Source organism: Dendrobates tinctorius, unplaced genomic scaffold, assembly GCF_039654945.1.
Source record: "Dendrobates tinctorius isolate UK_male_01 unplaced genomic scaffold, ASM3965494v1 ptg000232l, whole genome shotgun sequence".
Lineage (NCBI taxonomy): Eukaryota > Metazoa > Chordata > Amphibia > Anura > Dendrobatidae > Dendrobates > Dendrobates tinctorius.
This window is the reverse complement of record NW_027361899.1, coordinates 5,744,052-5,756,380: the sequence shown is the minus strand read 5'-3', so window position 1 is coordinate 5,756,380 and position 12,329 is coordinate 5,744,052. Positions and strand designations below refer to the sequence as shown.

At 45.0% G+C, this 12,329-nt stretch overlaps 1 protein-coding gene across 1 annotated transcript in view; it reads right to left on the bottom strand.

The window, feature by feature from the left end:
• Positions 1–12,329, bottom strand: part of DNAH8 (dynein axonemal heavy chain 8) — a 418,964-nt gene that overhangs the window by 378,159 nt on the left and 28,476 nt on the right. The window contains exons 4-5 of the mRNA XM_073556422.1: positions 11,424–11,572; positions 8,582–8,771 (exon numbers count right to left, since the gene is read on the bottom strand). Of these exons, the coding sequence (XP_073412523.1) occupies positions 8,582–8,771; positions 11,424–11,572 (339 nt within the window). The remainder of the gene's footprint in view (positions 1–8,581; positions 8,772–11,423; positions 11,573–12,329) is intronic.

The following is a 12,329-nucleotide window of genomic DNA, read 5'->3' as shown; positions in this document are numbered from 1 at the left end:
CTCTTTGAAACTCTTCCTCTTCTCAAAGAGACCATAAGTAGTCCTCCTGGTCTTGGTGGAACTTTCACTTTAGATGGAAACTCACTGGCACATCTGCTTTAAGCCTACTACACTTAACCTTTCTAAAACCGCACCTTTGTGAGTGTCTTCTCACACCTAAAGCCTCCTCTAGAATAGATGAGGACTTTCTTTTTATAGAGTCTTGCTTACTCACATGTATGTTACTTCTGCTAGGGAGGTATTTGCAGGCTACAGGATAAGAGTTTTCCCCCTTGCGCCCAAGCAGAGTCTTACCCTCAACTCCTCTGAGGGCTCTACCTCTCCTATCCACTATTTTTCCCAAAGGCATTCACACTCTCCAACGTAAAGGGTTATTTTCTAAATGCAGCCATCCAGCTGATGCTTGTAACTCAGTGACTGCACCCCCACATATATCACACATACATAGGATATCACGTGGTTACTTTTAGGCCGGGGTCACACTAACCTGCGCAAAATACGGTCCGTAGATTACAGGCGTAATACGGATGAATTACCCCTAAATAGTGCTCTGTAGGTCATCCGTAAGCAAGGTGTGGTCGCGTATTTTGCGCATGTCAGCATCCGTATGGCGAGATTTTCTCGCAGGCTTGCAAAATGGACATAAAATGGAGCCCTATGACAGGGTTTCTAACAGAAACCAAAGAATAGATATAGACACATAGAATGCATATATACAGTCATATGTTTAAGTTTGGGCACCCCTATTAATGTTAACTTTTTTTCTTTATAACAATTTTGGTTTTTGCAACAGCTTTTTTAGTTTCATATGTCTAATAACTGATGGACTCAGTTATATTTCTGGATTCAAATGAGGTTTATTGTACTAACAAAAAAAGTGCAATCTGCATTTAAACAAAATTTGACCGGTGCAAAAGTATGGGCACCCTTATCATTTTGATTTGAACACTCCTAACTACTTTTTACTGACTTCCTGAAGCACTAAATTGGTTTTGTAACCTCATTGAGCTTTGAACTTCATAGCCAGGTGTATCAATTCATGAGAAAAGGTATTTAAGGTGGCCACTTGCAAGTAGTTCTCCTATTTGATTCTCCTATGAAGAGTGGCATCATGGGCTCCTCAAAACAACTCTCAAATGATCTGAAAGCAAAGATTATTCAACATAGCTTTTCAGGGGAAGGATACAAAAAGTTGTCTCAGAGATTTAACCTGTCAGTTTCCACTGTGAGGAACATAGTAAGGAAATGGAAGAACACAGGTACAGTTCTTGTTAAGCCCAGAAGTGGCAGGCCAAGAAAAATATCAGAAAGGCAGAGAAGAAGAATGGTGAGAACAGTCAAGGACAATCCACAGACCACCTCCAAAGAGCTGCAGCATCATCGTGCTGCAGATGGTGTCACTGTGCATCGGTCAACAATACAGCGCACTTTGCACAAGGAGAAGCTGTATGGGAGAGTGATGCGAAAGTCTTAGTTACTCACCGGTTAACGGTATTTTTCGGAGTCCATGACAGCACCACCTGAGAGAGGGGATCCGCCCTTTAGGAACAGGAAACCTACAGATACAAAAGGGTGGCACCTCTCCCACGCATCAGTTGGATTACAGAGCACAAGAGGACTTCCAAGGTTAATGCATGATTTATGTACAGTATTCTTTACAATTATAAACTTTTATCACCAGTGAGCATATACAAGAAATAGACGTGCACACCCCAATTAAACTAAAGGGAGGGAATATACGGGTGCTGTCATGGACTCCGAAAAATATCGTTAACCGGTGAGTAACTAAGACTTTATTCGGTCGTCCATGACAGCACCACCTGAGAGATTTACAGAGAGTAATATCAACTTTAGGGAGGGACTACAGCCTGCAGCACCCTTATACCAAAAGAGAGGTCCGTGGAAGCACCCAGGTCTAGCCTATGACGACTATAAAAGGTGCTCGGAGAGGACCAAGTAGCCGCCTTACATATCTGGTCAATGGAGACTTCTGATCTTTCGGCCCATGAGGTCGCCATGGCCCTGGTGGAATGCGCCCTCAGCTTCCCGGGTGGCGACCTGCCCTTTGAGGTGTATGCTATTGAAATCGCCTCTCTAATCCATCTGGCTAGTGTATTTTTTGATGCTCTACAACCTTTTCTGGGGCCTTGATGAGAGATAAATAGGGCATTATCTTTCTTCCAGGGATCGGTGACTGTCAGATATTCTATGAGGCTTCTCCTGACATCCAGGGTGTGTAGTTTGTTTTCCTTCTCGTTAGTTGGATTAGGGAGAAAGGATGGAAGAACTATTTCCTGTGTCCTATGGAAACTAGAAACTACCTTCGGCAAGTACGCTGGAGCAGGTCTAAGTATTACCCTATCCTCTTTGAACTGTAAATAAGGAGGACACCTAGATAAAGCCTGGATATCGCTTATTCTGCGGGCTGATGTTAGAGCTACCAGGAAGGCTACCTTGAGGGACAGGTTTTTTAGGGAAGCCGACGAGATAGGTTCGAATGGGGTCTCTGTCATAGCAGTGAGGACTAGGTTCAAGTCCCACGGCATGAACCTATCCTTCATTATTGGCCTGGATCTACCTGCCGCCTTAATGAACCTGCTTACCCAATAATTACCAGCGATGTTACAGCTAAACAGGGCCCCCAAGGCTGACACTTGTACTTTAAGGGTACTGGTAGAGAGCCCCATGTCCCGACCTTTTTGTAGGAACTCTAATATCTGCATTATAGGCGCTGAATCCCCAGCGACTACTCCTGAGTTTTGAAGGAATTTTTTCCAAATTCTGACATAAATTTTTGTGGTAATGATTTTTCTACTCTTAAGTAGGGTGTTAATTAGGTCTGAGGTGAAGCCCTTCTCTTCTAATAATGACCGTTCAAACTCCACGCCTTCAGATGAAGGCCAGCCACCTGAGGATGGAAGACTGGGCCCTGGGACAGGAGATCCGGGATGTCCGGTAGAACCCAAGGATCGGACACCGACATGGTCCTGAGGCATGAGAACCATGCTCTCCTGGGCCAAAATGGAGCGATGACTATAACCCTCGCTCTGTCTTTCCTGATTTTCCTCATCACTAGGGGTAGAAGAGATAGGGGAGGAAAGGCGTAGGCTAGTTTGAAGTCCCACTTTATCAGGAAGGCATCTACCGCCAGAGGATTCTCTCTGGGATTTAGGGAGCAGAATTGTTTCAATTGCCTGTTGTCTCTGGTGGCGAAGAGGTCTACCTCTGGATATCCCCACTTTTGAACAATCAGATTGAATATGGAGGTGTTTAGGGACCATTCCCCTTGCTTTAGTTGATTGCGGCTTAAAAAGTCTGCCGTGATGTTGTCTCTTCCTTTTATATGCAACGCTGTTAAAGATAGAAAGTATTGTTCTGCTAGATCGAACAACCACTCTGCTACAATCATCAGGGGTCTGGAACGGGTCCCGCCTTGGTGATTGATATATGCCACGGTGACCTGATTGTCGGAGAACACTCGCACGTGATGGCCCTGTAGATACACAAGGAGCTTTTTAGCCGCCTGTTCTACTGCTGTCAATTCTTTTAGGTTAGATGACATTCCTAACTGATCATGTTGCCATTGGTCCTGGACTAATATTTCACCCATATGAGCTCCCCAACCGTAAGGACTAGCATCCGTGGTGACTATGCGGGTTACGTTATACTCCCAGGGCACCCCTTTAGACAAGTTATCCTTGTCTAACCACCACTCTAGGGACTCCCTTGTGTTACGGGACAAGGTTAGCTGACCCTCCAAGTAACCCCCAAGGACTTTTTGATGTAATAAGACCTCGCTCTGTCGTTTCCTTGCATGAAACTGGGCCCACTGGACTGCCGGGATACAGGCCGAAAGAGAGCCTAGAAGGGACATGGCTTTCCTGAGGGACATGGTGGGGTTATTGGAGGCGTTCAGGATCTGATAATGGAGGCGAACAAGCTTCTCCGGAGGCAGACGGCATTCCTGTTTTTCAGAATCCAGGGTTAGGCCCAAGAATTGTTGGACTTTCATTGGTTGCAACCGAGACTTTTTGACGTTCAGCAACCATCCTAACCGTTCTAGGGCAGACATTGCCTTTTGTAGCTGTTGTAAACAATGATTCGCCGTTTTACCTACAATAAGAAAATCGTCCAGGTAGGGGATCACCAGAATGTTCGATTCACGTAGATGGGCCATGACCTCCGCTATTACTTTAGTAAACACTCGGGGAGCGACTGCCACTCCAAAGGGGAGGGCCGCATATTGGAAATGTCGAATTGACCCATCGAACTGAACCGCCACTCTGAGAAACCGCTGATGGCCTGCATGGATGGGTATATGGTAGTATGCGTCTTTTAGATCTAACACCACCATAAAGTAGTTTTGGAACAGCAATTTTATTGCAGATTTAATTGTTTCCATTTTAAAAGGACGTATGACCAAAAACTTGTTGAGGGCCTTAAGGTTTATTATTGTCCTAAAGGAGCTGTCTGGTTTGCGGACCAGGAACAGAGGGGAGTAGAATCCCTTCCCCATTCTCCCTCTGGAACCTCTATCAGGACTTTCTTGGCGCACAGGTCATGAACCTCGGCCTCCAGGGCAGCTTGTTCTGAAGCAGATGACCTGAGTGGGGTGATTTTAAATTGATCAAGGGGAACCCTAGAAAACTCTAGTCGTAGTCCCACGGCTATTATCCCCAATATCCAGCTGCTATTAGAGATCAGAGACCAGGATGGGTAGAAGGCAGCTAGTCTCCCTCCTACCGGGGCAACTAGTCATTGGGACGGGACCGGGCTTGAATATCTCCTGGCCAGCATTTTAACCAGAGCGCTCTTCGCACTGCATTAGATAGACCCGCGGCTTTAGCCGCCATTCTTGCAGAGTCTGCAGAAGCATCGGCTAAAAACGCCGCGGCATTCTGAATGATCGGCAAACTTTTCCGAATAGATGATCTTGAAGCTCCGTCTTTTAGCTCGGAATCCAGCTGATCTAGCCAGACCATCATGGATCTGGCTGTAAAGGTGGCAGCTACCGCTGGTCTTAACGCGCCTGCTGACATCTCCCATGTCCCTTTAAGAAAAGAATCCGCTTTTTTATCTAGCGGATCTTTCAAGGAGGCCATATCGTCAAATGGTATGGCGGATTTTTTAGATGCTTTGGCTACTGCTGCGTCTAGTTTCGGGGCTTTATCCCATTTGTTTACTACCGGGTTATCAAAGGGGTATTTCCGCTTAAAGGCTGGTGGCATAGAGCCCCTTTTTTCCGGTCTCTTCCATTCTCTGTCAATTAGGCTCTGAACCTTATCGTTTAATGGAAAAGCTCTGCGTTTTTTGGGGTCTAGACCCCCGAACATTATGTCCTGTGCTGAGAGTTCCCGTTTTTTGTCCGCTACCCCCATGGTGGACCGTATTGCTTTCACTAATCTGTCCATCTGGTCTAAGGGGAAGCAGAACCGGCTAGAGTCTTCATCCGAGGAAGACGACGAGGAGGCCGAGGAGTTGTCACCTTTCCCAGGGGCAACTGAGGTCTCCGAGCCTGAACCACTAGCCTCTCTTCTCCTAGAAGGTTCTCTTTGAGGTAAGACTTTCATTTCTGCCCTGATCATCTCTCTCAGGTTTGAAGTGAAGTCAGGTGTCTCTTCCGCTACCTGGATAAACGGGGGAGAGTATAAGGGCCTGACAATCTACCCCTGGACTCCCTGTCTTTAATAACCCCTACCGTTTGCCGAATGCATGGTTGGCATAATTTTTTAAGGTGGCCATCTGGTAGGGGGGAACTACAGAGGGCACATTCCCTGTGCTTCTGTTTTCCCGTAGCCTTCTTCCCCTGAAAAAAAACCATAAGGGAACACTGCATCAGGGTACATTCACGGAGATCTCTTACCCATGCAGATGAAGCAGGTACCGGATCACGGAGGGAGGCAGGGGGGTCCTTTCTGGAGGAACTTTCGCGGCTCTGGTCGCTAGTTCGTCTCTGTTTCTTCTGCTGGCCACTCGCATGCGGTTTTGTCGTGGCCTGTTTTTGCGGGCGCTCCTGCGCCTCGTCCTGCTGGTCTAAGGGGGCTTCCGTTGTATTTATTGCTGGGGCCTTCAGAAGCACCCCTGCGGCGTCCCCATCTGCCTTATATGGCCTCCTGGTGTCCGGGTCAGCAGGTATCCTGCCATAGCACCACCCACCCGGCCTTTCGCGCTCCCTCCCCCATGCTCCGGCCCCCCTCGCCTTACCCGGGTCGCCGCGCGACCCCCGGACGGGCATGCACCCGCGGCGCGCGCCGGAGGCCGGTCGGCACCCGACTTCCGGTATCGGCGCTATCGCTCCGCCCCTTCCGCCGCGTCACTTCCGCCGCTCATAAGAGCCCTGCGGGAGCGCGCGCGAAGGAGCCGCGCAGCGCCTCCTGCCCGGAATGCCCCCCTGCGCACGCCGCCATGAGCCCGCCAGGGGCCAGCACTGACCGGGAGGACCGGGCCTGGGGAAGCGCAGCAGGACCGGGGCATACATACCAGGTGCTGGCGTTTTGGAGACGGCATCCACCGGACCCCTGCTCCACCTGCTCCGTCCACTGCCGTGGTGACCTACCCGGCCCCACCGTGGCGCTTCCAGGGACCCCGCACTGACCGAGGTAGGAGACCCCCTCGCTACCTGGGTCGGTCAGCCGGCCTGGGTACTCAACGACGACTCCATGACGGACGATCTGTAGAGAGTCCTGTCCTCTAGGAACAGGAAACCAACTGATGCGTGGGAGAGGTGCCACCCTTTTGTATCTGTAGGTTTCCTGTTCCTAAAGGGCGGATCCCCTCTCTCAGGTGGTGCTGTCATGGACGACCGAATAAAGAAGCCATTTCTGCAAGCATGCCACAAACAGAGTTGCCTGAGGTATGCAAAAGAACATTTGGACAAGCAAGTTACATTTTGGAAGAAGGTCCTGTGGACTGATGAAACAAAGATTGAGTTGTTTGGTCATACAAAAAGGCGTTATGCATGGAGGCTAAAAAACACAGCATTCCAAGAAAAACACTTGCTACCCACAGTAAAATTTGGTGGAGGTTCCATCATGCTTTGGGGCTGTGTGGCCAATGCCGGCACCGGGAATCTTGTTGAGGGTCGCATGGATTCAACTCAGTATCAGCAGATTCTTGACAATAATGTGCAAGAATCAGTGACGAAGTTGAAGTTACGCAGGGGATGGATATTTCAGCAAGACAATGATCCAAAACACCGCTCCAAATCTACTCACGCATTCATGCAGAGGAACAATTACAATGTTTTGGAATGGCCATCCCAGTCCCCAGACCTGAATATCATTGAACATCTGTGGGATGATTTGAAGCGGGCTGTCCATGCTCGGCGACCATCAAACTTAACTGAACTGGAATTGTTTTGTAAACAGGAATGGTCACAAATACCTTCATCCAGGATCCAGGAACTCATTAATAGCTACAGGAAGCCACTAGAGGCTGTTATTTTTGCAAAAGGAGGATCCACAAAATATTAATGTCACTTTTATGTTGAGGTGCCCATACTTTTGCACCGGTCAAATTTTGTTTAAATGCAGATTGCACATTTTCTGTTAGTACAATAAACCTCATTTGAATCCAGAAATATAACTGAGTCCATCAGTTATTAGATATATGAAACTAAAATAGCTGTTGCAAAAACCAAAATTGTTATAAAGAAAAAAGGTTAACATTAATAAGGGTGCCCAAAATTTAACACATGACTGTATATATATGTATTCTATGTGTCTATATCTATTCTTTCGTTTCTTTATTAAAACGGTCAGTGTGAGTTTACTGTAGAGCTCACTGAATTGCCGGCTTTGCTATAAGACACCTGGTGCGTATTTCTCGCAAGTCACACGTGTGGTCTGTGTGTAATCCGTATTTTTTGCGCACCCATAGACTTGCATTGGCGTATTACGGGCGTAGTACGCTGACAATTGCAGCATGCTGCGATTGGCACGGACCGTAGAATACGGATGAGAAATATACGGCTGGTGCGAGGGACCCCATAGAGAATCATTTGTCCATGTGTAATGCGTGCTTTTAGCGCCTCTCACTCGGCCGTATTCCTCGCCAGTGTGACCCCGGCCTTAGGCCTCATACTCACTGGCGATAAAATCGGACGATTGCAATCCGATTTTTAATCGGATTGCACTCTGATCCATGTTAGTGAATGGGTGACATCTCACTTGCGATTTTTTTCTCAGCCAAAATCGGTCTAAGAAAAAAATCGCAGCATGCTGCGATTTGCAGCGATTATTGCCAATACAAGTCAACGGGTGTGATTAAAAAAACGCACCAAAAACGGACCATCCGTTTTTAACGGATACATCACCATTCTGTGGTATACAACACTGTAAATGGTCCTGTAAATGACTGTAGAAAAAGAGTTGCTGGGGAAAAAAAACGGATGAAAAACGGATGGAAAAATAAAAATATCACATAGAAATCGCATGACACTGGCATAACACTCCACCCTTTTTTCCAGTCCAGAAATCGGACCGTTTTTTAAATCGCCAATGGGTATGAGGCCTTATAGTAAATAAATGTTAGTAAAACAGATAATACATGAAAACAACTAATGGCTTGTGCTATAACTCACGTAATAAACAAGCCAAGTACTGCTCAATATTCTCTTTAAATCGCTGTATCTCGCGGTCTCCGTGCCTCGTCTGCGCTAACGGTCCCCGTTTGTCTAAAGCATTCATGTCCGGCAGAAACACCTTACGAAGTAAATCACTAACTTCAGAAATCAATCCTTCTGTGGCGTCCAACACTGAGAAGTGCAGCTCCTAGATTTACAATATGGAATCTGAAGATGTAGGATCACATTTAAAATAACACATGATACATATCAGAAACTCTTACAAAAGGCTTAGACAATAAAGACAAAGTGACAAATAGACAGGAGTAATACATGTATGTGACACATGAACATCTGAATCAGGCATACAAATAAGAAGAAAGGTATAACCAGTATTTTGGGGGACATGAGATTTTGCAGAATTCGGAAACTATAGCAGTAAAGCGCAATAAAATTGTTTACTAATTTAACTGCACCTTCCTCAATAATTCTGAACTTATCTGGATATAAGGAGTGTGGTTAAATTGAGTCGTTATAAACACCAAATTTATAAAGTAATGTTCGAGGCAAAAAATACTGATGTACAGAACACCTGCATAGCAAGCTACAAAATTACCATGTCATGAGATATAATGTGGAAAATGTGCTATATTTCCAGTAATTGATACTTTTAAGCATCTTGTGACATATAATAAGTGTCCAATTGTATGTGATTCAGGACAAGGCTGCATTATACTGTAATACCTAGTGAGTTCAACGCACGTTGAGTAAGAGCTTGCAAAAATTTCTGCAAGGTTTCTGCAACCCCTTGGCAGCAAAAACACTGTGTAAAAATGTGCGGCATTTTTGCATGCGTTATTTGCATGCATTTTTTTCCTGTGCATTCAATGGGTCAAAAACGCACTAAGAATTGACATGCTGTAGACTTAAACGCACAGCAAATCCTGAAAGGAAAAATACCGATCATGTGCACAACACTTCAGGATTCTCATTGGCTTTGCTGGTATAAGGATTTCCTAGCGTTTTTGGGCCAATTTTGCACGGAAAAAATGCATAAAAAATGCACCGTATGGACACAACCTTAGGCTGGGTTCACATTGCGTCTTGGCAGTCGGTTAGACGGACTGCGTTACACCACGGTATAACGCAGTCCGTTAACGCTGCTATTCAGCCCCATTGTCGGGCGCATCGCGACGCATGTCGTAAAGCGGCACGCGTTCGCGACATGCCATCATTCAGTGACGGAGCCTCGGACACGTGCTGCAGCGTCTGAGGCATCATCAGCGCTAGCGGTATTAAATAATGCATATGCGTTGAATGGGCTTTGTTAACGCGATGTGAACCTAGCCTTATAGAGTTAGACAGAGTATTCGATTTCAGGAGACATACAAAATATAATGACTTACAAAAAATAATCTGAGTGATGATGTCTAGACCAGAAAAAATATTTCACAACTATTTCATAACATGTAAAACATATCCAGAGATCTGAAACATTTTAGTAATCTGCAGATCCCACGTGCACCAGATTAATGTATTGTTATTGTGAAGGTAACAATGTTATCAAAACCCAGTAATTGTACTTGATTAAAAACTGAGATTTTATAACATTATAATGATGTATGAGAGAAAATGGTTTTCACTTCCAAATCTGACGCATCTCGTCCAGTCAATTGTGGCTGTGTTGTAGATGAGACAAGATTACCATCTATGATCTTCCTGCACCATCGGTCTCTGCTCCAGTTTTATTTCCAGATGTACTGAGCAGTGATTGCTCGTATATGATTTGACAGATTGTGATATCCATATGCACAATGACTGTATACTAGGAATAATTTATCCTTTTATTTATGTAGATTGATATACTTCAATAAAAATTACAGTTTGAAAAAATAAATCTATCTGGACATAGTTACTACTTTTGGGTTTGAGTCTCCCCATGTGATTGAATTTCTGCCTCGCTTGTTTGAGCTGTGGAGACATTGTGCATCTTGACGATGTCTCCCACCATTTTCTACAATGCTCCGTGCAATTTGCAGTGATGTAAGGCAAGTACAGCCTCAGCTTATGGGCAGGAAAGAGGATGAGCATAAGGCTATGTGCACACGCTGCGGTTTCTGCTGCGGTTCCACTGCGGTTTTGGCCGCAGCAGAACTGCAGCAGTTCTGCAGACAGTGTACAGTAGCATGTTATCCTATGGGATTAACATTCTGCTGTGCACATGCTGCAGATCTTTAACTGCGGAAAAACTGCGGTTTTGAATCCGCAGAAACAATTGACATGTCAATTGTTTCTGCGGATTCTGCTGCGGTTTGCCACCTATTCCATTGTCCAGATGGCAAACCGCAGGCCAAACCGCAGGTCATTTTACTTGCGGTTTTACCTGCGGTTCGGCAGATAAAAATCCGCAGTGTGTGCACAGCGCTGCAGAGATGTTAGCAGATGTCACCACTAGGTGGCAGTGCTGCAGGGTAGCTGTTACCCAGACACCTAATTTATCATGGGGAACAGGGCATTTAAAAACTTTTTAATTGTGCATTTTTTTTACTGTTTTCAAAGAGCCAGATCTTTATTTTTAAATGATTTAAAACATGCATATATTAATGTGAATACATATCTTTAATGCACTGAACACTTACACAGTACATAGCTATGTGTTGTTCGTTTTGGAGATCCAATCTTTAAGGGATTTGCATATTTTCCCTATGCTATGTGAATTTCCTCTTACATTAGACACCAGATAATTGCATCCTTAGCAGATTGGCCCTAGTCTCAAAATAAGGAACTTTCTACATCTTCGATGATTTACAATCTCTAAGATATTTTGGAACCACCATCACTTGGCCCCCTCCTTACTTACCTCATGCATGTTTTTCTCTGTTATCATTACATTGTTGTTACATCTAATAAAGAACAGGCAAAGTCCTGAGAATATTTCATCCACACTTCCTAAGAGAAGTCTCATCATCGTGCCTCCTTTTACAGCTCCTGGAATGGTTCGGCCACTCTCTAAGTAAAACAAAGCAGATATACAGCTTGTGGCTGACAGATACTAAGGCAAAAAACTCACCAAATACAACGTGTGAACATAGCCTAACAAGCTGCTTTTTACAATACCAGCTAAAGATGTAAGAAATCTCATGCACATGCTTGTTTTCTCTCCTGACTTACGGTAACTGGAAAACTGCAGTGTTTTTTTAAATTTGCAGCATGTCAATGCTGTCACTGTTTTTGCAGCATTTTTTCACCCTCAGGCTGTGTGCCCACGTTGCGATTTTTAAGTGTTTCCGCGGCGTTTTTTAACGCGCGATTCTGCCACGGAAACGCTTAAAATAAGCGTTCCATGCATTTTTAATAGAAAACGCACATGTTGTGCCAATGGTGCGTTTTTTACCGCTGCGGAATCGCTTAGCAGTAAAAAATGCAGCATGTTTATTAATTTTGCGGAATCGCCCGCGATTACGCATACCATCAGTTATATGAGCAAAAATGCATAGGAAAAACGCATGTCAAAACGCTTGACAATCGCGACAAAAACACGTGTCAAAAAGCACATGCGATTTCCCTGGCAAGGGCATGCGTTTCTGCTCAGGAAAAAAATTGCTTGAAAATCGCTACGCGGGCACAAAGCCTTAGAAATTAATCAAAGTGGAAAGAAAAACCATGCAAATAATTTTGCTGTTATTTGTGGAATTTTTTAGAATTTATTTGTGAATAAAACTAACTTTATTAAACATGTACTGTAGACAGAGCACACGTAATCAGC